Source organism: Vanellus vanellus (assembly GCF_965231255.1).
Source record: "Vanellus vanellus genome assembly, chromosome: 2".
NCBI classification, from domain to species: Eukaryota; Metazoa; Chordata; class Aves; order Charadriiformes; family Charadriidae; genus Vanellus; species Vanellus vanellus.
The window spans coordinates 64070057-64097240 of NC_138906.1; the positions used below are offsets into that span (position 1 = coordinate 64070057).

General features: G+C 35.1%; 1 protein-coding gene across 1 annotated transcript in view; it reads left to right on the forward strand.

Annotated features, from left to right (window-relative positions):
* ULK4 (unc-51 like kinase 4) overlaps positions 1–27184 on the forward strand; it is a gene marked incomplete at both ends in the record, with an annotated part of 260007 nt that overhangs the window by 28402 nt on the left and 204421 nt on the right. Inside the window, 2 exons of the mRNA XM_082499551.1 lie at positions 18360–18467; positions 25026–25109. Of these exons, the coding sequence (XP_082355677.1) occupies positions 18360–18467; positions 25026–25109 (192 nt within the window). The remainder of the gene's footprint in view (positions 1–18359; positions 18468–25025; positions 25110–27184) is intronic.

Genomic DNA, 27184 nt, shown 5'->3' on the forward strand with positions numbered 1-27184 from the left:
GTGTACCACGCTGTGTACACCAAGTTTTCTCTCCAATTTTTATCACTCAGTCACATCCCCTTTGCAGTTCGTTCTTACCTCATTATGCACTCACCCAGTTATTTGTGAATTCTTTTGTACTTTTAAAGTAGCACAGGACCTAACAGAGACCTGTGTAGAACACCACTACTGGCTCTTACATGTTAAAATTTGGCTCTTCTACCCACTACTGTCTTTACCCAGTTATAGGTTTATTTACAGAGTTCCTCTATCTTTGAGGTTGAATCTGCATCATTAACCTTTTTGTTGTTGTTGTTGTTTAAACGATTTGTTAAATAGTAGTAACATTAAGTCCTGAAGAAGCAGAAAATTTTTGGGAAGGAAAAGAAGCTTCATCCTCATTTTACAGGCTAAAGTAAACTTTCACATACTGTATGCCAAAAGCCTTTGATATCTTCCTTTTTTAAGAAGCAATGGTTTTCCTTTTCTTTTTTTTTTTCCTTAAAAAAAAACCACCTGGTTTTGTGGGGTTTGGTGTTTTTTTTTTTTTTTTTTTTTACGTTCTTATCCAGGTAATTGGTGAACAGCAATTTTTTTTGAATGTAACCACCAGAGGTCACTGAAATGCAAAAATAAAATGCAAGTATGCTATACATGTCACAGACTAGACAAAGATGTAACTGTGGAACTGTGTGCTATCTTTATTCTGCTGCTGTATTCTAATATATAGGTCATATTAGAAAAAAATCATAATAAATGAATATTTATACCTGTGAATTCATTTGCAGTTGATCTGTTTCCAGCTAAGGATTTTTTAGAAGAATACTGCATTGATTAGAAAAAATGAGACTGATCTTAGAATACGATGAAGAACTTGATCTCTTGTGTATTTTTCTTCAAATCACATTCTTGTATTGAAGATGAAGACATTTTATGTGTAATTTAAAAATTGTTGATAGGTCACATGTTTTTTCTGACTTATTATTTTTTTTCCATGGAATTGCCCTTTACAAACCTAAAATATAATTTCCTCTTATTTATTCCTAGTTATTTTAAGAATACACCTAAACGTTAAAGTTTTATCTTTGTATTTAGGTTTTGAAACTGGTTCTTAAGGAACGTGATTCTACAAAAAAAAAGATTTTTCTTTTCCAGGATTTTTGAAAAGAAAAATCTGCTTATTCTTCAACTTACAGAAAGAAAAATTCTTCCCAAGTCAGGGAGGCTTTCTTCAATGTGTGTCTAATTTGTCTTATTTATTAAAAGAAGCTATTGTTCTTTCCTCTCTGTGAAAAGATCAGGCCTTCTGCCATCTAGGACGCAGTCACTCTTATGTGAAATTTCAGACTCAGTCTTTTATTTTAGTAAGAGATGATAGAGCAACTTCACAGAATGCCTCCATGCTGGGGACTAGTGTTCTCCGTCTGGTAGGAAACCAGCCGCCTCCTCCACCTACTGAGTTGCTCTATGCCTGTCCTTTTGGAGGCAGAATTCTAGTCCTTTTGCTTACCTCTTTTAAATTTGCCAATTGGGAATATCAGTCTCACACTATGACCTAAGCAGCTGTACCTGGTTTTTTTACCCACCTGGGTCCACTGCTCTATTGAGTGTTTAAAGGGCTCAGAGAACCTGCTGCAGCCCTCACACTGCAAGTTTCTTTGCAAAGCCTTTGGCCAAATTAAGAAACTGAATATCCCATGGAGAATGCCAGCATATTAGAATATGTCTCTAATACTGAGCTTAGAATGTTATTCCTTTGTCAAAGCAACGAATGTCCTGTTTTCTGTTTTCATCCAAATTGAAATCCCATATCATTTGAGACATTTTATGTCTGATTTTTTGAAGTACAATTTGGTGGTTGTTTTCTACAGGTGCAATGCAGCTGCATCATTACAGGTGCAGTTGTATTACCTGTAAACTCATATGTAGACTCTAGCTAGTCTGATTGTATCTACTTTGGTCTAGGTATGTAGTTTGGTGTAATTCAAATTCTTACAGAATGCCAATTCTAAGTCACGTACCTAGCTTATCTTTCTAACTCATGTTTTTAGGTCTATCCATGTCTGCCCATATTGTAAGAAAATTCAAATTATTATTATTATTTCCAACCTACTTAGTTTTAATGTTGTTTTTATTGTAAAATTTTTTTTGAGTCTGCTCACAAAAGATCATAGTTTTAGTGTATCTTTGTTTCCTCCAAGGGCACTTTCCTTGTTTGTCCTGATACCTCTTATGTGGAAAAAAAAAAACCCTCCCCAATTAAAAATTAAAATCTTATTATTATTTTAAAACCTTAAGATTATCTTTCTGGCATAATGAGGATTGTCACTTAAAATTTTGGTAACAGTGAGAGGAGATTCCACTTAAGTTTTTTGAGTGACTTTTAGTAAAGTTTCAACCTATACAGTAAATTTATTCAATTTTTTTTCAATACCCTGATCCACTGCATATAACTAACTTACTTGCTGGGAGCACATGGGAAGAAAACAAATGAATGATCAACATTTCTCAGGTAAATTAGCCGCTGCTGGCAGAAACTCATGGTGTGTTTGAGAAAAGTTCTTCCAAGTTAATAAACAGAAAAAGTAAATATAATTAAATTAACAGCAATGACTCTATCATGCATGGCAGTTCTGGATTGTTGGAGAAAATATTAAGACCTTTTATAATTGTAGTAAGATTTGTTTTTTTCCCCCTTCAAAAAATTAATTTTATCAATTCAATTAATTGGGCTTCTTTTATGTTTGAAGTCCAAACCAAGTTGGTAGTAGGAAACAAGGAAATTCTCAGCTAGAGAACTGAAAACTTACGTTACTAATTGCAGGATTAAATCACTTTTTGCAATTTTCTTAGATTAATTGCCTGATCAAAGCAAAAACTGTACCTTTTTAAAAGATGTTTTATTGGCACTGTTTCCATAGTCCATCAAACTTACTCTGTTTGCTTTGAGAGATGAAATAGTACATTTTTATATTAAAATTATATCAGTGCTGCTGCCAGTGTGTCTTTTTGCAATAGCCTTCAATTTAGTTGGTTTTATGAGAGTGAAAATGCTGTCGCTTTTTCTCTACAAGTCTGTTATTTTTGGGATAATGAAGAACTATGCCCCTAGGATACTTTTCTTCAGTGGATAAGTATCTACATCTCTGGAAGGTAAAAAGCTGTCTGGCAGACTTTTGTCTGTTTTCAATATTTCATTCAGAATTCTAAGCATAATTTATATTCCTTCTAAATCAGTGTTATGAAACACTGAGTCAGTGTTCTTCTTCAGCTACTTCTATCATAAATACAATAGTGACCTGGACTATTGTGAGCCTCAGAGAGAAGCTTGTTAAGGGAGAATTAAGGATAACATAAGTTATGGGAAAAGACAGTTCCTAAATTCACATCCAAGTAAAGACTTTAGGAAATCAATGGGCATCCAGATGCTGTATCAGAGTTAAGAGGGAAAACAGCTTCCCATCAAATGCTTTGATATTTAATCCCCCCACCTCCTCCCACCCCCCTTACTTCTGGGAACTTTTTGGCAAAGATGGAGAGAAGTGAATGCATATGTGTGGACAGTCCGTAGGTGGCTAAACGTGGTGCTTGCTTGAGTTTTGAGAGACTGGTGTGAACCTCTGATCTGCTGATCTTTCTGCATCCCATATGTATGTCTGAAAGTCACACGCTATTATGCAATGGAGAAAAGTATTCTACTGCATGTACATAGAGCTTTAGAGCAAGAGCATGTATTTGGGCTTCTGATGTTATAGCTGAGTATTCTAAACACTTAGTTTTGGGATATTTGGGGTTTGCATTTCTTTGTTTTGATGAGATTGGTTTTTTTGTGTGGCAGGAATAGGTGTCAAAAAAATCTGAATTCATGAATTGTCACTGTTGGCTGTGAACTTAGGATAGATAATCAATAGAGAACTGATCTTGATTAGAAGGAGCTTTTCTTTTTAGATCAGGCTCATTTTAGCTTGCATCTGTTCTGTCATCCAGCTCTGTGCAAATGCTTGTGCCAGCCCAAAGAAGGAGACAGAGCAAGGTTGAGTCTGTTTTTATCGATGATGGCACTAGTTATACTGGCTAAAAATGACCAAAATTATGGTATCAAGCTCAGAATTACTATCTTTGTGTAGTAAATAAGAATATGGCATGGACTACTGAAGTGTGCGTCCTCATCTTTTTCTTACTCCTCCTCCATAGAAGGCATCTTATAAATATTGTCAGTGTGATCAGTGTTAAAAAATTCCACAACCAAGAAAGTTTTCTGTGTGCATTCCTTTTCTGTTATTCATTCACCTGTGTTGCATTTAATTCAATTACCAGGACTAGATGGAGAAGTGAGAACTCATTCTTCTTTTAAATATAAATTCGTATCCCTGTTAGTGTAATCTGCCATATTAGAAATCAGAGTGGGCTTAGATTTACACCCCATTTTTGAAGCTTTAGTGTATTAAAAAGATATATGTTTTTTTCAGGAAAAAACATTTGTGTTCCTATTTTTGGGAATACTGGTGTCTTTTGTTTCCTACTTGGGCAATCAGATAGCATTAAAGGTACAAAAGCATCAAACTGAGTATTTTGAATGAAATAGTTCTGCAGTTACTGGGTATGACTTTCTATTTCCAATTATAACTTCAAAGTATTTTCTGATTTTCCCATCTTTTCATTTCAATAGCTGTTTCATGGGATTTCTGTTAGATATTATGGGGTTTGTGGCTCAGAGTCTAGTTTTGTTCAAATCCACCTCCCTACAATATTCCATCAGCCTTGGTTTTAAAGTAGAGGGGGGACATCCCCACCATCAACTTTTACTGGAATACTGTGTCCAGTTCTAGTCCACCTATCTCAAAAAAGGCACTGTAGGAGTTAAAGATAATTTTGAGGAAAACCAACAAGAATGATTAAGTCAAAGAACTCAGAGGGTACTGAGGATTGTCACATTTTTTAGTAAAAATACGTCTTTGAATTATCATTGAATGCTGAGTGATATAGGGAAATATGTGTTGGAATGTTTTTCCTATATTGTAGTTTAAGAGTAAAGCCACTTCATGAAGTTGAAAAGGGGCAAACTAAGATCCAATGAGAGGATGCATGAGACAAAGAAGTGACTCTCCACATAAGAACATGAAAGCTGGAAAATTGGCAAATTTCAGAGTTTTAAGTATACAGGTAATGAGAGTATCAGACTTATAACAGCAAGTGCTAGCAAAGCATTTCTGAAAGCCTCAAAAGGTGCATGCTTCAGATTTAATGTCAGTACCTAATTGTTTGGAGTTAGAAGATAATTTTAACTAGGGTGTTCAAGCTCACTTTGAGATTTTGTACCTTTTTTTTGAAAAAGGATCTGGAGCTGACCACTCACAAAGCCAAAAAGCAGCCATGATCCAGTTGACAGCTGCTTAGCACCTTGTGGTTTTGTTGACAAAGATTTGTTTTGTGAGATCATGATTTCTTTGCATATATCTTGATTTTAAACAATTGAGTAACACTTTTTTTAGGCGAAAAATATAGTAATATAAAAACCTTAACTTACTGTCACAGTTGGTTTACAAATGATACACGCATTGACTTATGTCAAGTTCTTTTTCATGTTTATCAAATGTATTGTTTGTAGGCAGGGGAACTCATTTACTTTTAATATTGCTGCGTAACTTTTTTACGTTGGTTATTTCAGAAGTAAACTTATTTGTATGAAGAAATTAGAACACTAAAATTAACTTCCATTTTGGAGTGAAACAGGAAAAAAGAAGTTACCTTCATATTTCTGTATAGATGCTGTGAAAACGATGTGGAATTTGGGTGTAAGATTCCCGTAATTAACATGCTTATGTATAGAATAACACGTCTTATATCAGAGAACACTTTAAAAGGATTCTTCATAATAGGTTATAATGATGGAAGTGTTTCATGTCTCACCAGACAGCTTGTAGAACTATTTTCAGCACATATGCTTTCCTGTAATCAGAGATTTTTGTTGATTCTAACCATTTGATATCTTTGCCCATCTCTACTGTAATATTTTTGCAACACAAGCTGTGAGATTTTGGTTTAAAGCATACTGTGATTTTGTTTTCTGGACCCGTGACCCTTCCCACTGTATTAAAGTGGGAAACGTTTCTTGTTTCAATTGCTCTGCTTTAAGCTTTTCATTTTTTTAACATTTCATAGTCATGTGTGCTCATACAGTTAGCTATTTGCGTGTTACTACAGCTAAAGAAAAATAATTATCTCACAAAAATGCTGTTAAATAATCACTTCTTTAACACTACAAGTAGTATTTGAAGCTTAAGATCTCAGTATTTTACCTGTTAGCACAAAACAATCATCATATACAGTTTAAAATGCAGCTGTTTAAACTCTATTGTATGACATTCTGTAATTCCATTTTTTTCTTCCATTCTTTCCATTATAATGGAAATGTACAGCGAGGAATACAGTTTTAAATCCTACTTAGTTAAAATATTTTACGTTTGCAGTTAAAAGTAATGTATTTTTCAATATAAAATAATCACTTTCTAAATTACTATTTATTATACTTTTTAAACTTAAATTCTGTGGTAGTCAAATTTGCATGGTTTAAGATGGTTATTCCTCTGTCCTAGATTATTCCCAGGTAGCTTTTACAGGTGAGTGACTCCCATTGAAGGGAGTTTTACATGCATGGCAACTGTAGAATCAAGAATTTCTTTTAATGCTAATGGGAATTATGTCTAGTGAGGACTAAATTTGCTCCAAAACCCTGAGATACATAATCTCTTATTTTCCATTTCAGAACCAGAAATATGCAAAGAAATTTCTACTGTACAAAACTAAGAAACAGATCTTGACCCAATAGTTCTTATTGTTAAAAAAGTAAGATAAGCATAAATGTTAGGCTAATAAGTAATGGTTGTAGTGTCAACACTGAGTTATGTTTTTCGTTCTATTCAGCGGCATAGAAAACTTTATATAAATAACTGTATATGTTTTAACTTTTCTATGCCTAAGTCTACCAGATTCATGTTTGCCTGAGAGCCGAGATTGTTCTTACGCAGGAGTGTAAGAGAATAAAGTAGTACTTCGTGGATTAGTTTGTGCAAACCATCCTTTCCTAGGGCTGCAAAGAACAAAAGCTGGAAACTTCTTTGATTTGGAAGGCAGCTGGAGGATTCTTGAATAGGATTTACCTTTTTGTCTTGATCCTAGGGTGATAAGCAGTTTCAGGTTAACTTACTTCCAGAGGAGAATGATCATTATGTGAAGTGTACCACGTATCTGACAGCTACCTTTATTATGTATGTACCATGCAGTGGGAAGCTTAGTTTTCTGGCTGTTGTACTATGTGGGCTTTTGCTGAACTAATTTCAGTTTGTCCCTCCTCTGGCATCACTTTCCTGGGGCTTTAGAATATATTTGTGTCCTGTTCTGTGTATGTATGGAATAACTTTGCCTATATTGGTTGTATTTGGGAATTTAAACTGAAAATGATCTGTGATTTCTTAGACTTTTTTTTTTTGCTTTATTCACATACACATAGAGCAAGATGAATTGAACATGCATTTTAATTTTTTTCTTAAATAAAAAAAAAATCAAGATGAGTAAAATCAAATCCCATGTGGGAAATTTAACGTATCTTACTATTATTTTCACAAAAACTTAAAGGTGGCTATTCTGCAGCATTAAAAATGGAAAGATTCAGCCTATCAACAGTACTAAATTAATGTGATGTTAACAAATAAACTGTCAGCCACTTCACCAATTACCTTTGGAAATACACCCTTAGCTTTCTTGGTAAAGCCTGTACCCTTGAGAGCACTGAGAACTGTTTCACAGAGAGGCAAAAATTCTGAGTATTCTAGAGCCCCAAAAGCACTTACTACCTGCAGTTCCCCTCTCTATTTAAAATTAGGCAGCTAAATCCGTATGTAGAAAATGCAGTAGGGATACTTGAACAGTCCTTACTTTCACAGCTAACAAGCAGATCTGTCAGCTAACGGAGCCTGCTTTCTCATGAATTGCCTTGCAGCTGGCTGACTTTTAAACTTAATTACTTAAAGGCTACCATTTAGCATATTCACCTCTTCCTTTGTTAGCTATCAAAAAATTTAACTGAAAATCCTTGGTTTAGGAGGGTGTGTTCTGGTAGGTACTAGAGTAATCTCTGAGTTTTTTCTGTGTGTAGTGTGTTCAAACTATTTTCATCTATGTATTCGCTGTTTAAAAATAAATGAGTTTGTACCATAGCCTTTCTGTCACTTTTATGTTGCTACTTTGCTTCTAGATGTTTCAAAAAAACAAAAAAACCAATACATCTATTTATTTTTTACTCTTGCTTAGTTTGGTAGAAATTGGGTAAGAGGTTTCAAATGATCGTAGGGAAAGAGACAATGCTAAAATGATTGTCTAAATGCTTCTTTTCTTTCTGTGCTACAACAGTTTTCATGAAAACTACATCAAAGTAAGAGTATAGAATTTTGTATGGTTGTATATCATGAGACAGAAAGAGAGATTAATTTGTCACATGTGTTTTAGTTAGATGTTTTCTTTCACTAGTATTTTTTGGTATCGTGGATAGACTTTGGTCTTTGCTTGTAGCATCAATTTTTGTTGTTACTTTCACTGGCATACTGTGGGCAAATTTTGTACAGTAGAAAATTAAAATTAAGGTAAATGTCACAATGAATAGTTTGAAAACAGTATGTTTCTCTCATTTCTTAGATTGATAAAAGGTCTTGCACTTGCAAAGTAATCAAATCATAGACTATTAACAGGAGAAAAAATCCAGCCTTTTTCTCCAAAGCACATACTTGCTTGATTGACACAATTAGGCTACAACATGTTTTTGTGATAGAAATTGCACACTGGTGGTAGCTGAAAAGCCTAGTTTCCTGCTGCCTTCTGAGTACAGCACTAAAAGACGCTCAAACAAGGCTCAGTGTTAGGCATGATCAGTTATATATTGGTTGTAGTCCTAGCTTTTCCTTTGAATACCAGCCCTTTCAGCTATTGTCTGGAAAAAAAAAAAAGTGATTTCAGTGTGAAACACATCTAAAAAAGAGTTCTGTAGAGAAGAAGGAAACTTCTATCCAGATGCTGTTTGTTCCGGTTTGCATCTTCAATAAGCAGAATGAAAGAATTTGCAATAATCAATAAAGGGAACTAATTTCAAAGAAAACATATGGAAAATCCTCAGAGTCTACAGATTTTTTAAAACTTAATTCTATGTAGAATTAATCAATATAAAAATATCCTACATGGATATTTTATTGATGGACATTGGTCTTCAAGAGTGTCATTGGTATGGCTTCTAAATCAAATGTATAGCAGGCCCACTGCCTGCAAGCAGAAGATGACTTAGAGTAATTTCACAGAGTTATGAAAAGAATAAAAATCCAGAAACATGCTATTTAGAAAAAGCAAGGATGAATGGTAGAAACCTGCATATAATGATGATAGTTAAATACAGGGAAACAAAAAGGAGGAGGAAAAAAAGAAAACAAAAGACATCTTTGGCTACTCCTGCAAAATCTTATTCTGTGAAGATTGGTTTCTAGTTCCAGTTTACATCTTTAGATGTAAACCAGCACCAGCTGATTGCTACTGACCTCAGTTTTGGAGGCAGAAATCTTTTTCAATTCAAAGACCCTTTACTTTTTGGACTCCTGGGCAATCTTTTTCATTCCTGCCCTTGGCAAAAATGAAAACAGGATGTCTCACCTGTTTAAAGCCAGTACTTTTACCTGGCAATAAGGACCTCTCTGGTCCTTCCTGTCATTAAAAAGCTTCAAAGTTAAGGCCTGGGGTGGAAATCAGATATATTAATGAACATCTGCAACTGAGGTCATGTAATAATACAAAAAGAAATAACAAAAGAAATAACAATTTTTTTTCTTAAAGAAAGAAATAACAATTTTTTTTTCTTAAAAATAAAACAACAAACAAACCAACCCCAAAGCTTGTAGACAGTTTTTAGATGCATTTTTGATTTGTTAGTAAACATAACAGATTTGTAAGTTAATTCCTACTATTTGTGTCTGTATCCCTTTGGGATCGTGAGTTGGTTCCAAAGCAAGTTGATGAAGCCTCTGTTTGAGTTCATGACATCTGCTTGGCGACTTTACTTGTCTCCTAAGACCTCTTCCTGCAGCAATTATGTAAAAGTTGAAAAGATAAAGAGTTTTCATGATAAATCAATTTTGCCTTATATTCCACCTGGAAAAACATCACACATTCATCTTATATTGCTCCCTAGAGGAGTTCTAGAGGAGTTATATTTCCACATAAATTGTGCGATGTATTGTACATTTCCTTATCTTTTTTTCTACATTCTGGACAGCATCAATACCACGTCCGTAGTCTGATGGTCCGACTTCCCTTCAGTCCTTCTCATTCCATGACCCAGTTTATTGTACTGAACATAAAATTTTCAAAACCTGAATATTTCACTGACTCAGACCCTTTCTTCTTGTATCTGCACCCCATAAAAGTGTTTGACAAAAGTGTTTATTTCCATCTTGCCACCCGACTCTTCAGTCGAGTGACTTGTTTATTTCAGGATATTTAACCAGCTTTCACTGAGATGCCGTAGATCACAGGTACACGTGGATCCAACTCCTGATTAAGTAGTTATCCGTTGTAATGTTTTAACGATTCATATTCTGCTGAGAAAGGAGGTAGGCAACATGCTGGAGATGTTCAGAGAAGGCTGGTCGTATTTTTTTTTCCATGCACCATTTTAAAGATGAGTACTTTGTATAATATAACTGTTACTGTCGTTTCTTTTCTGCTTAGTGGCAATATGACCAGAGCATACTTTCTCAGCCTAGCGAGAGTGGTTTTCTCTAAGGAAAGCTTTGGCATTAGTTGCCCACGTTACGGGATGTGCATCTACTCACAAGAAAACAACCTGAGAAGTAATTTCCATTCTGCAGTTTGCAGAATTACAAATATGTTTTAATTTCCACTAATACTTGCTGACAGTCATACTAACAGATCAAAGATGGAGTAATATTGTAAATCTATATATTGCCACTTTACGTCTTAAGGTATAAAATACCTTCTTGTATATGCTGTAATTTTAAATTCTGGTTTAAAACTGCAGGGAAACTTCTAGATATAGCTTGAAATGAGTTGAGAATTTCCTACAGCTAATATATCAAGTCCACACACTATTGTTGTAAATGAAGGTAATGACTGTCTATCCAGATATGAATCTTTCTTTTTTCTTCTCTTATCATAACTATACTATAGACATCCAGTTTGACAGCTAGTGTAAAAGGTGTAGGTAATTTATTAAATTTAAGACACTTTTACCACACAGTGTAGGACTTGTGTTTCATTACTTTTTACTTCACTGAAAGGGAAAATCTATGCAGATTGAAAAGAAAAAAAAGTACCATAGGTAAGAAGGAGACTTTGTCAGACTATGTAATTTAAATAAATTTGATTTTTCTGTTGTGCATTTTTTCAGGTAATAAACTTTCTTTAGTTAAAATTTATACTGCACTTTAATGTTGAATCAAAGTCTTTGGGGAGATTTTTTTCAGGTCTTATATTTTTCCTTATGAAAGGATGAAAGAATATTTTAAATCTTGTGTAAATCACTATTGTCAAGATTAGAAATAATCTGTGCACATGACAGAGCAGGAAAAAGCTTGCCTTCCTGCTTTTAGGACATTTAAAATATCTTCTTAAAATTATATATTTATAAATACTTTATAGTATATAACATTAAAAGTATTTTATAAAAATATTTGTATATATATAATTGTACTTACAATATAGAGGATGAATCACAACTTCCTGTTTCATAGCTTCTGTTGCAGAGGACACATGAAGATCTTAAGTATGGTTAACAGTATGGACACTCTGCCTATTCAGTATGTGACGTATCCTGTGAGAACCCATTTCCTGCACTTGTATAATATTTGATTACTTAAATGTGTTCAGTGAACAGAGGGAAGTCATAGAGTAAATGTTACTGTATGCTCTCTAAAGAAAAAGAGTCCATTATCTGATTTTGGTAAATATAGACTTGTGTTTGAGGGACAATAAGTATTTAAGAATAGTAACTATTCTTTATAATGTGTGGTAATTATATAATCTTTAGTGCCTTGTGCCATAGTACTCCCATACAATTCTATTAGTCTTTGGATTCTGGTAATTTAATTGTGCTTTTCTTCTTATGAAGTTATGAATCTACTTACAGTTAATAAAATTAACCTTTAATGGACAAATTTATCATAATATATGAAGTATAAAAATTAATGAAACTCATTCTTTTTCTCTTTAATAAAGATTTAACAGTTTTGTTGCAAGTCCGTTACTGATCTTATGGCTTTGATTTCTTCAGACAGATCTTCTCTCTTGTTTAATAAACCAGCTTTTTTAAAAACGAAAACTTGAATTTATTGCAATCTAGACTAGCTTTTTGGCAGTTTTTGTTAGTACACAAGAAAGGAAATAACTTTTGGTTTAAATTTTGTTAATTCAGTTTTATCACTTTTTCATTCAAATATGAGGCAAAAAAAAAGGAATTGGACTCTCAGGAAAACAACTTCCTCTTCTTACCACTTCTAAACAAAAATATTAACTAGGTCTGCTAGTCTTAAAATCTTGAAGGAGAGTGAGAAACGGTAAATTTCTGTTCACCAGTATCAAATATCGTTCTTTGATTTAGTTTTCATTAATTTTAATCTTAAATTCTTAATTTTAATGAACAATCAAAACCCACAGAAGATGGTTAATCTACTCAGTCGGTGTATTTTATGTTAATGATAATTTTAAAAAACTTCAATTGAATAGTAAGGCAGCTAAGCAGATCTTAGTATAAGTGAGCAAAGGAATAGTTTACTAAATATAAAGTTTAATTCATTATTTTACTTAATAGAAAGTAGGATTCTGAGAATTTTAGGACTGCATACATAAATGTATTTAGATAACAAATTGGTAAATTTTGATGAAACACTAACCATGCTTTGGGAAAATAACTATTACAGGTGCAAAACAAGATTAGTGTTGATCTTAAATAATGTTTTTCTGCTGGTTGAGATACAGCATTTAAACTGATAATTTTGAACAGCCTGCTTCAATTCTCTATAGCAGATCTACAATTTGATTTGTGTTTTCTTCCTACCTGCAAATAAACAAGCAATCTTAACTTAGGTATTACGATGATTTAATGTCCCTAGCTAGTCTGCTGGGACTATTGTCGGCAGGTTGTGTTATCCCATGGCTCATCAATTTTGTATAGTCTAAATATTATTTCGTTGTGTGCTCACCCGCAGTCTAAAGAGACTAAGTTGAGAGGTGTTAATGGAATGTGGACAATGTCTGTTAATGCCACAGTGCTGAGGTACTCTTAGTGGTATTGATTCCACAGTGAAAGTTGTTCTCAGAATAAGTGTTTAATCACAAAAGCAAGAGTAATTCTGTGTACCTATAGAAAGCAAATCTAATAAAGGAGTAAACTCTATCATTATGTATTCATCATTTAGGGCAGAATTGCACTTGAACCAACTTGCTATTGCTTTCTCAAGCTGATATATTAGAAGCTTTAAAACCTACTGATACATTTATTTTTTCACTTAAATATGAAAGTGAAGCTGTCTCTGGAATGGCAGGATATTTAAAGTTCCTTAAAACGGTTAATGAACACAGCATTGTATAAAAAAGGGGAGAAAGTCAAGGTTTATTTAGAAGATGTTTTTGCTTTGATTTGAAGACTACATTTCCAGTTTTTATACGATTTCTCTATAGAAAGATTGCAGTTATGTTATGAAACTGTTAAGGCCAGAAGGTGAAGGAAAATCAAGGAAAGTTGAAGATAAAAACTCTTTGATGTTCTGAGGAAGGAAAGGTGCTGTACTGCCAAACACATCTGTAAAATATATTTTTTTTTTTTTTTTAAAGTACATTTTATAACTTTTAGGACTGGAAATGGTTGTTTCCTGGGATGATTGTTAAACTCTGCAAACTGATTTTTTTTTTTTATATTTTTTTTTTTTTTACCTACCTGATTCACCTTTAAGTTCCCTATATACTTTTGTGAATGTCTGTGACGGGATTTTCACAGAATATTTTCTTGCAAAGTCTGCTAAAAGAAGACTAATTTTCACAGATTATTTTCTTTGAGCTTTTGAGACCTTTGTGCCGAAGGCCTGTTTTATATAGATGCAAATGACAGTAAGGTTGGAAACTGGAATCTAGCCTTTACCTGCAAAAATATTATGACTTGCAAAAACATAAATTACATTTAATATTAGCAAAGGATCTAGGAGACAAGAATATTTGTTTACTGAGCAACTGATCTTATGCATCTATGAATTTTTGATTGCAAAAAATTTAAACCTTGTAATGAAATCGGTTCAGAATCCAGGAACATCTAAGAGTAGTTTCCCAATAAAGATCTCTTGAAGATGAAGTCTAGCAATAAATCTGAAGTGACTTATAAGATGCTGGTAAGCATTGAGGCAGTTTCTTATACCAGGATTCTGATATTCTGTAGTGCAAATCAGGGATGATAATGAATTTATCTTTTGGTTTTTTCAAGATTATGTGTATTTTCACTTGTCCTCTCCCAGAACGTAACAGATTTTGTCTCCTGTCTAGCATACCTCTCAATTAAAATACTCTGTGTTATACTGTTTTGCTACGTGTTTGTTCTTTGTGGATTAAAAACTTATGTTTTTACTTTTTTATTGGTGGATATGTAGTATACGTGTATTCTATCATGGATTTAATAATGTATTACATATTTTTATTGGGTTGTGTGCATAATGACAAATTTACTATCAGCTTTGCAGTGATCAGCAGCCAGTGTACATGTTTGAACATTTATATGCATTGCTTTATACAGAATGAGGTTTATATCATAATTTTCTTTAGCTTTTTGAAAAAAAAAAAAAAAAACAAAACAAAACCAAACAACTTGGAGTAACACTTTCTTTTTAGCCGCTTCTTGCTTAATGACTAGATTGGACTGTGTTTTGCTAAGCCTTTTGAGGTAGTGGGAGGAGAGAGCGTGTTTTGAAAGTAGAGAGCCAGGACTATTTCAGATAACATATGCCTTTGGCCAAACACTTCTCATGACTTGTGAGAAAACCACAATGTTTTGGTGGTGCTCTGTTTGGCGGTGGTGCTTTTTGCTTGTTTTGGTTTTCAATTATTTCTTTCCTATGCTACCCAAAGTAAAATGTGTGAGTCTTCGTAACCCTGAAAAGCTTTTGTGTTACATCTTTCAACTTTAAAGGCATGTCACATTAAGTCCCTTTCAGAGAAAGGACTGTAGATTGTTTTGCTCTCCCTTTCAGGAGTAAGTACTGAAGTAGCTTTGGCCCACAGTTTTCTAACCAGAGAAACTAAAATTCCTTGGGAGCTTTATTGTAAATTGTTCATGTGGATGACAGTATCACCTTTCTGTCACTCTAGATCAAACTCCTAACCTTATATACTTCCCTTGGTCTTCTGTATCCCTCTTGTCCTTTTATCTACATCTGTTTCCTCAACTTCAAGCTTCCCATTTCCCAAGCTTTTCCTGCTCCTACATGTAACGCACAAGATACACACATTTTCTGGACATAACCAAGGAAGTGCTGTATCTCTATTGTTTGCTTCTAAGCTGTGTCAATCCTTTGTCTAGCTAGTAGCTACAGCACCAGAAGAAAGTTTAGAAGCAAGATCTGTTGCTGTAGCTACAATGCAGGTATATAAATGTGGCTATGTTTTGTCATACATCTTTATGCTGGTCCTTTTCTTCCACTTCAGAAAAATGCGCAATGTGGCATTACAGCCATCAGTAACATGGGTTCCCTCTCTGTGGCCTCGTATTCAACCCAGGCTATAGTCAGTCTCCACAACTACATCCCTGTCACATAATCTCCCATGCTTAAAGTGTGTTGGTTAAGAACGTGAAAGAGTTAAAGAACGCATAATGGCAAACAATTCACAGATTAACCACAGCACTTTTACCAGATCTTGTGAACTGCTTGACTTTTCCAGGTCACCAAGTAAGGCGATTCCAGATTTTAAATGCACTGTCTGAAATATTAGACTCTGCTGTACACTGGGCTATATGAGTATTTCAGTTGTGTTGAAAACCAGTTATCTGAGCCGCCTCTCATGGTTCACCTGAAAGGTTCTCTTTACTGTGAGGACTTTTTTCTGTTTAGGGAAAGCTGCTTAACAGAGGCAAAACTATGGAGCTTGTGTTAGGGTGGTGGGACTCAGTCAGCTGAAGTGAATGCAATGAAGCTGATGCTCAAGAGACTTAGACTTGGATTCTCCAGAGAAGGAGAAAGGAGCCCACACTGGTGGGCCTGTAATCAGCACTGAGGAATTAATATCTTTTTGTTGGATTAATTTGAGACCAGTCTGGAAGAATGGCTATCAGGTTCCCTATTTAGACCCTATGCAAAGTCTGAGAATAGCTTGGGAAATTACTGCACAAAGTAAGTGGTTTCCTAGAACTGCTGCTGTTTAGACCCCTTGTGCCTGGGTTGAAGTTCTGGTTGTTTGTATTCAAATAGGACTGTAAATGGTGAGTTCCCTGGGATGAGTGATAGAAGTCTGTGCTCCATGTGCTCTGTATACAGATAATACTTGCTCAACTGGGAAAAAAAACAGACAATATTTTTTCCAGCTCATTAACTCATACCTATTGTTTAACCATGTTAAAAGTAGTTTTTAACTAGAAGAGAACAATAAAAAGTCTGTTACAGTGATCCAGTACTTAATTAATTATGATTTGATTAGTTAGATGATCTGTGTTTTATAAACATTTGTGCTTCTTACCAAATTTTTGTAGCATCATCAGTATCCAAGACCTGGACTCAATGACTTTGGCATAGGATTGTCACAGAGTTAATCCTACTTTAAAATATTTTTGAACAAATCCATTTTTAAAAAGTCCATTGTTTTCTACTGAAGCATAAAATAAACATATGAAATGTTTCACTGATACTGCTGATAATGTTTTTGCTGTTTAAAGGGGAAGGGGAGAGTTCATAAGCAGAAGAATGAAATAAAATTCATGCTCCATTTGTTATATTAAAGGAGATCATAATATGATGGTTTCTATTGCTTTGTTTTCTGTGTAATAGTGAAATATGCAATAAATACTGTTATTTGCCTGAACTACTATTTTTTTCCTGTTTCCATAGGCTAAGATACTTTACAAGCAGTGCTTTCTCTGTTTAATAAAAAAAAAAATAGTGCAAACTACACCACACTTCGCATTTAAAGTAGTAATTAAAAAGTTGACTGTTTCCAAGTTTTAAAATTGAATAATACATGCAATTTTACTGTTTATTTAAAGTAAAAAGTTCATAAAAACCCCCTTCAGATCTTACTTAGTGTATCATACAAACTGACAGTATCTGTTTACAGAGCTTATTTGCTGTATATCATAAGTACTTTATAAGTATTAGAACTAAGTCCTTCCCAATAGTCAAAGGAACTACTTAAGGGACATAAGAAGTATATTAAATATGTTATTTGGTGAACTGTCTTCTTTTCCTACTCTTGCAAGGCATGCATGTTTTGGAGCAGGGGGTACACGGAGATCCATCTTTCTTAAATTAAAGAAACACCTGGCTTCTATACTGCTATATGCTTGGTATATATATTGGAGCACATTAGGATTTTGGGGAGCGCAACTCAGCCAGCAGATAGCATGCTTTTCAGTTTGACATGTAGTAGTTAAATGATCCTTGGTTTCTTGAAGGAGTCCAGCATTAAACATTAGGTTGAAATCTCTTTCATATGTATATGGGAAGGTGATTTCTTACTAAGTCATCTGCACAAGATGAATCAGAATTTTCAAGTTCCCTCTGCCCCCTCAATATAAATTTTATATATATATATATATATACATGCGCTTTGCAAACAAACTCTCAAGGAACAGAAAACTAAAATGATATGTCCAGTTCTAACACAGTGAGTCACCAGTAAATTCAGAGATCAGGAGACAAAACTTTTGGAGTTCTTATCTCCTAATCTAATATCTACGCAAAAGACAGCATTGTTTGCTTTTTTTGTTTGTTCTTTTTGTAACCTGATGGTGAGGAGAACTTTTAGATCTTCTGATAGAAACATAGCAACAGCAACTAGACACTTTTTTTCTGGCGGATCTACTTCTATTGTCCTGAGGGAAAGGGAAGAAAGGATAGCTGACAGTTTGTCACCTAGGCTATTTCCTTATTGCTTTTTTCTCCACGTTGCATGTATAATCTGTTTTGTAATTACTACAACGCTTACTAAATGCTTTCAAATGGCTCTTTAGCATAAGTGAGGAGTGTATCAGTAAGATGACATTTCAGATAAAGCTTGTTACCTTTAACAGTATGCTTTGCTTGAAAAAAGATTATACATGTTGTTCTATGATCTATTTTTTTTTTTTTTTATTTTAGGCAGTTATACTTCTAACTGAACTCATCAGAGAGAACTTCAGAAATAGCAAATTGAAACAATGCCTTTTACCAGCACTTGGGGAGCTTTTTTACCTTATAGCCAGAGAGGTAAGACTGTCAAGTGATCCGTACAAATTTAACAAATGTGAAAATATTTCCCACAGAAAAGTAGACAAAAACAGCAAATTACTTTCTCATTTGTATCCTTGACAGTTTCTTGTCCTTGTATGTTTCGTGATACTTTTTCTACTTTGAGAAACATTAGTCCAATCATGTACGTCATCTGAGATAAATTAAATTGCATTCTTCAAGTATAGAATTTTAACTTCATAAAACAATTTCATATAATAATGACTGCTGGCCTCTAAGTGGCAGTTATAAGTGTTAGAACATCTTGGCTAGAGACTGATTAAATAGGATGTATCAGTATAGCCTGTGATATCAATAAATTAATATATCTAGTCCATATTAAATCTTATCCTAGCATGGTTGGATTCACAATGCTGTGGAAATGGAAATGAAGTCATCTGGACTAATTTCAAATGGAATTACAGAGATTCCTGACTAGAACTGGTTTAAACTTTTAGTCTACAAATAGTAGATTCACATTAAAAATAAACAAAGGTTATTTCTAGCAAAAAAAAAAATACTATTCATATTAGGAATTGAAGATGACAGCTCCTCTAAACCCTCACTTTTCTTTTCCCTTATTCAAAGAATAAAATACTTTCTTTTACTTATCAGAAACAAAGGTGACTTCAAACAGAAAAAGCCTAGCCCTAGCTTCTTTGAAGCCTTTGTATTAACTGCATCACCTAATTGCTCTGAATGATACCATGTTTTTAGGCTGTGAGGTCACTTGATAAAGGAATAAAAATACCAAAATAGTTCTGTATTTTGGCTTACTGTAGTTATGGCTTTGTGCTGAACTTCCATGTTTTATTGTCCTCATTTCCTAGCTCCTTTGTGCGTTCCACAAGACGAAACAGTTGCCTTGTTTTTGTGGGTTAGCAAACACCTTCCTTTTGTGGTTAGACAATTGCCCAAATATCTATCAAACACACAGAGCCACGGAACTTGTTCTTACACTTAGAATTTATGAATTTATGTTATGGAAAATATATCCACATTCACAGTTTATTTTTATGTTTTAATACTTCCTCAGTTTTCCTTGGGGCGGGGGGTAAGGGGGAATTTGTACTGAGCATCATCAGACAGACTGCAAATTATATAAATTTTAACCACTAATAAAACCAGATAAACTTAAAACTCCAACTTGAAACTGGTATTTGGCAAGAGTGTTTTGCATGGCTTGATTTTATTTTGAAGTTAAACTTCAATGATCTTTTGCTTTGATTTTTACTGTGCTGTAAACAGCAAATCTGTTTACACTGCTCTATAACAGCAAAATTATTTGCTTACACTGATGCTAAAAGATTATTTTTTTTTCTTCTGGAAGTGTGAACTGGCAAACTTTTGAGTCTATATGTAATTATGAACTTCACAATTTTTGAAGTGTGATAACTTGTATTTAAATGACAACTCCTGTTTCAGGAAGATCTATAGTAAGGGGTTCATAGAATAGAATCATAGAATGGTTTAGGCTGGAAGGGACCTGGAAGATCATCGAGTTCCAGCCCCCTGCCATGGGCAGGGACACCTTCCATTAGACCAAGTTGCTCAAAGCCCCGTCTAACCTGGCCCTGAACACCTCCAGGGATGAGGCCTCCACAACTTCTCTGGCCAATTTGTTCCAGTGCCTCACCACCCTCATAGTGAAAATTTTTTTCCTAATATCTATTCTAAATCTACCCTTTTCCAGTTTAAAGTCATTACCCCTCATCCTATCACCACATGCCCTTGTAAAAAGTCCCTCTCCAGCTCTCTTGTAGGCCCCCTTCAGATACTGGAAGGCTGCTGTAAGGTCTTTGCAGAGTCTTCTCTTCTCCAGGCTGAACAACCCCAACTCTCTCAGCCTGTCTTCATAGGAGATGTGCTCCAGCCCTGTGATCATCTTCATGGCCCTCCACTGAACCCATGTCTTTCCTATGCTGGGGGCTCCAGAGCTGGACACAATATTCCATATGTGGTCTCACGAGAGCAGAGGAGCAGAATCACCTCCCTCGACCTGATGGCCACACTTCTTTTGATGCAGCCCAGGATACAGTTGGTTCTCTGGGCTGCGAGTACACACTGCTGGCTCATGTTGAGCTTCTCATCCACCAACACCCCCGAGTCCTTCTCCTCAGGGCTGCTCTCAATCCCTTTTCTGCCCAGCCTGTATTTGTGCATGGGATTACCCTGGCCTACATGCAGGACCTTGCACTTGGCCCTGTTGGACTGCATGAGGTTTGCACAGGCCCACCTCCCAAGCCTGTCCAGGTCCCTCTGGATGGCATCCCTTCCCTCCAGCATGCCGACCAGTCCACACAGCTATATGTCATTAGCAAACTTGCGGAGGGTGCCCTCCATCCCAACATCCATGTCACCAACAAAGATGTTAAACAGCACCGGTCCCAGTTATGACCCCCTTGTCACTGCTTGCCACTTGGACATGGAGCTGTTGACTGCAAGTCTTTGAGTGTGACTGTCCAGACAGTTCCTTATTCACTGAGTGGTCCATTGATCAAATACACGTCTCTCCAATTTAGAGACCAAGATGTCATGCAGAATGGTGTCAAATGCTTTGCACAAGTCCAGGTAGATGACATCTATTGCTCTCCCTTTACCCACCAATGCTGTAACACCATTGTTGAAGGCCACCAAATTTGTCAGGCACGATTTACTCTTAGTGGAGCCATGTTGGCTGCCACCAACCACTTCCTTATTTTCCCTGTGCCTTGGCAGAGTTTCCAGGAGGATGTGCTCCATGGTCTTGCCAAGCACAGAGGTGAGACTGACTGGCCTGTAGTTCCCTGGGTGTTCTTTCTTTCCCCTTTTTAAAAATGGGGGTTATGTTTCCCCTTTTCCAGTCAGTGTGAACTTCACTGGACTGCCATGACTTCTCAAATATGATGGATAGTGGCTTGGCAACTTCATTTTGCCAGCTCCCTCAGGACCCACGGATGAACCTCATCAGGTCGCACAGACTTGTGCACCTTCAGGTTCCTCAGCTGGTCTTGAACCTGGTCTTCTCCTACAATGGGCAGTACCTCATTCTCCCAGTCCCTGCCTTTGCTTTCTGCAACTTAGGCGGTGTGGTCAGAGCCCTTCCCAGTGAAGACTGAGACAAAGAAGTTGTTGAGTATCTCAGGCCTTCTCCATGTCCTGGGTGACCAGGTCTCCTATTTCCTTCCTGAGTGGGCCCACATTTTCCCTAGGCTTCCTTTTGTCGCTGATAGACCTATAGTCTGTCTTGTTGCCCTTGACGCCCCTGGCCAGATTTACTTCTATCTGGGCTTTAGCTTTCCTAACCTGATCCCTGGCTGCTCGGATGATTTCTCTGTATACCTCCCAGGCTACCTGTCCTTGTTTTCACCCTCTGTGAGCTTCCTTTTTCTGTTTGAGATTGTCCAGGAGCTCCTTCTTATCCATGCAGGCCTCCTGGCATTTTTACGTGACTTCCTCTTTGTCAGTATGCATTGCTCCTGAGCTTGGAGGAGGTGGTCCTTGAATATTATCCAGCTTTCTTGGGCCCCTCTTCCTTTCAGGGCTTTATCCCACTGTACTCCAGCAAGCAGATCCCTGAAGAGGCTAAAGTCTGCCCTCCTTTGCATTGCTTTGAGTTATAACTAAGAAGTTATTAGAGTATAGGAAGAAATATTTGGAACTACTCTACACATATGAATGTAAGGCAGTGTGTCTTGGTAAAACTTAAAAAAAATCAGTGTGATTTGTATGCTTGGAGACACTGCCATTTATTTTTTTAAATTTTTTGAAGAAAAGCCCCTTATAAAGCTTTTAATTTCTCTATACTGTACCTACTTAACCTCAGAATACTGTAGTGTTGTAGGCATTTTGTTGCTCATTAAACTGCAAAACAATAGTATTGAATGACCTTGCCAAGATCACACACCAAGTCAATGGTAGTATAAAAAGATGAAATGAGAATGTTTATTCCCAATTTATACCTTTAAACAGCAAAGCTTTATGCCTTGACTAATTTAAGAAAAAAATCATAACTGCATCTGACTCATTAGGAACTGTATGCAAAATATTTTTGTTTTTCCTTGTTTTCTTTCATTTTGCAGTTCAGCCTACTTGATTGTTTTATTAAGCTGCTAAATATTTGTCATTTAAACTGTAATTTTTTTGGGGACATGCTGATTTTATTTGTTTATTTATTCTCTCTGGGGTTTTGCTAAGTGTTTCTAGGTCCAACCACAATATTAATATTAAATTATGATAAAGATCGGTTCTTTTTCATATGAACATTTGGTAAAACATAAATTATCTTAAAATCAAGTTCAGCTGTCTAGGTGCAGAATGATTCATTGGGTTAAATACAGGATCACTGTTTGCACTTCTGTGGCTTAGAAAATACTGTGAAAAAGTCCAGATAATCATACTGGTCCTCTGCAGTCCTAAACTCTGGTATTATGTGTGTACTTGCATATGAGATCTCATAAGTAAGATCTTACACTCCATCTCTGCATTTTTCTTCCAAACGGAAGCCAAGAGCAATGCACAAGTAGCCTGAGCAGACCCCAGGGAGGATGTTCTGTTACTCTTAAGCAAATTGCCTTGAGGGAGAACTTTCAAGTTCTATGTAATATTTCTATTCATTTTGTGCTGTTTGCATTATTAGGGTGCAGACCTAAAGTTTAATCAAAATCAACATGGGCTGTGAACAAACAGTGGGGTTCCTACTTTTTGGTGATATATTTAAATTTATTAAATGTCAAATTCTGTAGGTGTATTTAGGTAAGTAAGAATGGTGCTAAGTTTCATACACCTTTAGCCTTTTTTTTTATTTCTAACTAGAGACTAAACCTTGCAGAAAGTCATTAATCAGTCTGACGAATGGAAGAACTATTAATGTTTCAGGGCTGCACCATTTCTTAAGGCATTTTATTTTATGGTACATTTAATATGTATGGTTACAGAAAAACTTGACAGAATTTCTGATTAAATTAGATGAACGAAATGAGAAACAGACCCATGCCATTTCCAGCATAGGCTGTCATTTTAACTCTGTCTTGACTTCTAGTTTTGTACTGCCTTTTCCAGGTGGAGAAGATGCCACTTTTGTCTGTTAGAAAGCAACCTACCATTCTGCTTTGAAACTTGGGCTACATTTTCTTAAACTTATACACTAAGCCTTGAAGGGGAAATTGTGGTTAAATGTCTACATGATGTTACTCAGACAAGATGAAGGAGGTGAAATGTAGTAGACCTAATGTCTCTGTTGGATGTCAAACCACCTTTATTATTATTGTCTATAAATTACTTCAAAGGAAAATTGTTCCATACGTTCTAATGCAAAGTTAGCAGAAATAAGGCTTAAAAAAATAGCAGATTTAACAAATTTATTTTCTCTATTGATGTATGTTGCAAATAGTTTTGATTTATTTTCAGTAAAGAAGGAAAATTAATTTTAGTAGGCATTTCAGTAGTAGTCTTCCCTGATAATGTGCCATGCTTTAATTAAATGCCTGACATAATCACATCATGTATATTGAATTAGCATAGGCCACTCAAATCAGGAAATTCAGAATGTATAATTTGTTTCCGTATCATTAACCCCCACCTTGACCACCCTATACTTTTTATTATAAACAGTTAATTAGAATGCTAAACATAATTTACTAATATAATCAATAGAGTTCAAGAAATGTATAATTTCTGAAGGAATTGCTTTTCATCTTTTGTCTATTTATTAAGACAACCTGCACATGGCATGTCGTCTTCATACCATCCAATGCCTATTATTTCTCCCTTTCTTTCCCAAATTAGATTTTTTTTTTCACCTGCTGATATTTCTGTATTACTAGCCTAGATGTGGAGGTTGTTTTAGTTATATCTTAATGATATCCAAGTGTCCTTTTTTAAACTTGAAGTTTTACAGTAGGCTACGGGACAGGCGGGAAGTGGCGTTCATTGACTTCTAATGGAAGAATCAACCCCCTGATTCAACTAGCAGTGAATTAGCCCCTCTAACAGGGTGATTTCAGATAAAGATCTTGAAACAGTGTTGATATGTACTGAAGGCTATTCCATACAGTAGGCTTTATTGAACACTTTATAACTCCCTATATACTCCTTGTATGATTTCTTTCCCATAAGTAAGTTTACTTTTTTTAAGTTGCCAGACAAAAGTAGTTTTGCTTGTTTGTTATAACTAAACCACATTTAAAGAGAAGCATTACTACTTCTAATAATCAATTGTCTCTTTCTGTAGTAATCAAAATGATTGAGAAGAATGCAAGAATATTATTTTGTGTGTGTGAATTAGAAGGAATCGATGAAACCCAGAAATATTAGGACAAATTCTGTTATGGATTTTGGAGACTATTTAAATAAGCTAATAAAATATCAATTTATGTGCTGCACGTGAAATAACATTAAATACTAATACTGCTCTGGAATTTAATATATTTTCTAGCATATATTAATTCGAAGTGTGTATAATATTAATCTTATTAAGAATCTGTTACTCATTTTTTGTGTGAGTGAGATTATTGTGAGTTCTTTATTTAATCATTTGTGCTGTTGGCTTCATTTCAGGAGGAAAAAAGGGAGCACCCCAGAGAATGCTGGGTTGTTCCCTCGGCTGCTTACACTGTGCTAATGAGGTGTCTTCGGGAAGGGGTAAGGCTCTTTCATTGTCCTCAATAGACTTTCTCTACTGTAATAACCCTTTAGGCATTATGTGAGGATTGTAGCCTGCAGCACTGCAGTACCTTGTCAACCATGTATTGCTCTTGAATTTAAATAATCATGAGAAGACCATGACCTAAGCAAGAGATTAGTGCAAAAATGCAGTGGTGTTCTCTGTAGATTCAACATTTATGTATTGCTGCTTGGTTTTTGGAAATAGGATAGTAAATATAAATTACTATTAATAAGTTTGGAATTTATTAATGTTATGGCTTTCTCTTGAGAAATGTTCTGACACTTTGTAGTGTCCTCTTGCAATCTGATTTTTGTAAAGTGTATATTTGAACAAGATTTACTTTCTGTTTTGAAGCAACTGATGTACAGTTTTTGAAAACTGCATTATTGTACAGGGCTATTAGCATTCTTTTGAGGACAAAAAGTAGTAATTGGTTTTATTCTTGTACCTGTGCTATGCTGTATTCTTCATTTTTCTTTGTGATGACTGTGCTGTGTTAGAAGAAGGGAAGAAAAACATGCATATAGTTCCAATTTGTAAAATGGAAAAGAATTGAGTAGAGGGTTGGCATTTACTGTTTATATGAGACCACTTGACTTTATTTTTGCCCAAGGCAAAGCTCAAGGCAGAAAACATGTCAGCGGTTGCTGGAGGGGGGAAAGCAAGAGAAATACCTTTTTTTCTTCTTTTTTTGAGGTCTTTATTGCTACAGATTGTGATTAATAGAGGAAAAGTCTAGATGCATTTTAACATCTTCAAACCTTCAGGTGATCAAGAACAACAACTGTGTATTGTGGACTATTTCCAGCTCATAAATTAGAGTAAGATGTCATTCTAAGGCACATCGGTGAGAAGCTATGTAATTCTAAATTTAGTAAGACTTGCTATTTCTGAATATTCAGTGTATAGAAACTAAATCAAGACATCTGTAAGACGCTAATTTATTTCTGTAGAATAATATCACTTCTTAGTCCTGAAACGTCAAAATTTTCTAAATAATTTACCTTGATAAATTTTTCTTGAAAAAATAACACAATGGAAGTAGATTTCCCAGTTTAATTAAGTGTAAATTTAAAATTATGTCTAGGCTAACCAAGAACACCCATGCATTTCTACGCTTTCCATTTGTGAAGATGCTTGAAGCTTGCAATGGAGTTTAAGTATTCGTGCTTGTTGGTATGAGTATGGTGCAAATATACTAATACAAATTGCTTTGTCTCAGTTGTTAGCAGCGTCAACTTTCCAGAACAGCACCATCTGAGGAATCAAAAATATCCATGAATATGTAAAGTACTTTACAACATATGGAAATGGAGATATAAACTTACCACCCACTATTATTAACTTTTACAATTTCTTTTGCTACCTTTTTCCTCCTGTCTTGTAGTAATCCTCCTCGTATCCTCCATAATTTTACCAGCCACCCATCTTTCTTGGAAAATGATATTGCCGTATCTAAAAGTAGATAGTTAAAATCATATTATCGTTAGACATCTGTTTGCAAGAGTTGTTTTTTTTTAAGGAAAGAATAATCAGATATAAAATAAGTTATTGAGCCAGGTGTTTTATGTGTGGGGTTTTGGTCTTTTTTTTTTTTTTTTTTTTTTTTATGAGTCAACTTTGCATTGCTCTGGTAGCAGGCACAGAGCTACTTTTTCTGGGCAGTGAGTGGCTCACAATGTTTAGTGGCTGATATGCAGGTGTGGTAGGTGAGCATATAAATGATACTTCCTGCCCCCCCTCCTGCTGTGAAACAGGAGATAATAGAAATAGTTAAAGTGAACAATCTAGATTTTCTTTAAATTGTCACTTTAAACTAAAATGAGGTTCTGTGTAGATTTTATTGCTTGGACTAGTAAAGCACTGGATGTGAAAATACTTAAAATATCATCTCAATTTGCCTTCACTGTGCTTAGTGTTCTTTGACTGTAACTTAAGATCTTAGCTGCTGTATTTCTTTATTTTACACTTGTAGCCTGTAGTCTGTTGTTTATTCAATACATTTCAGTGATGTAACGATTTATTACATAAGCTTTGCATTCTTACATTA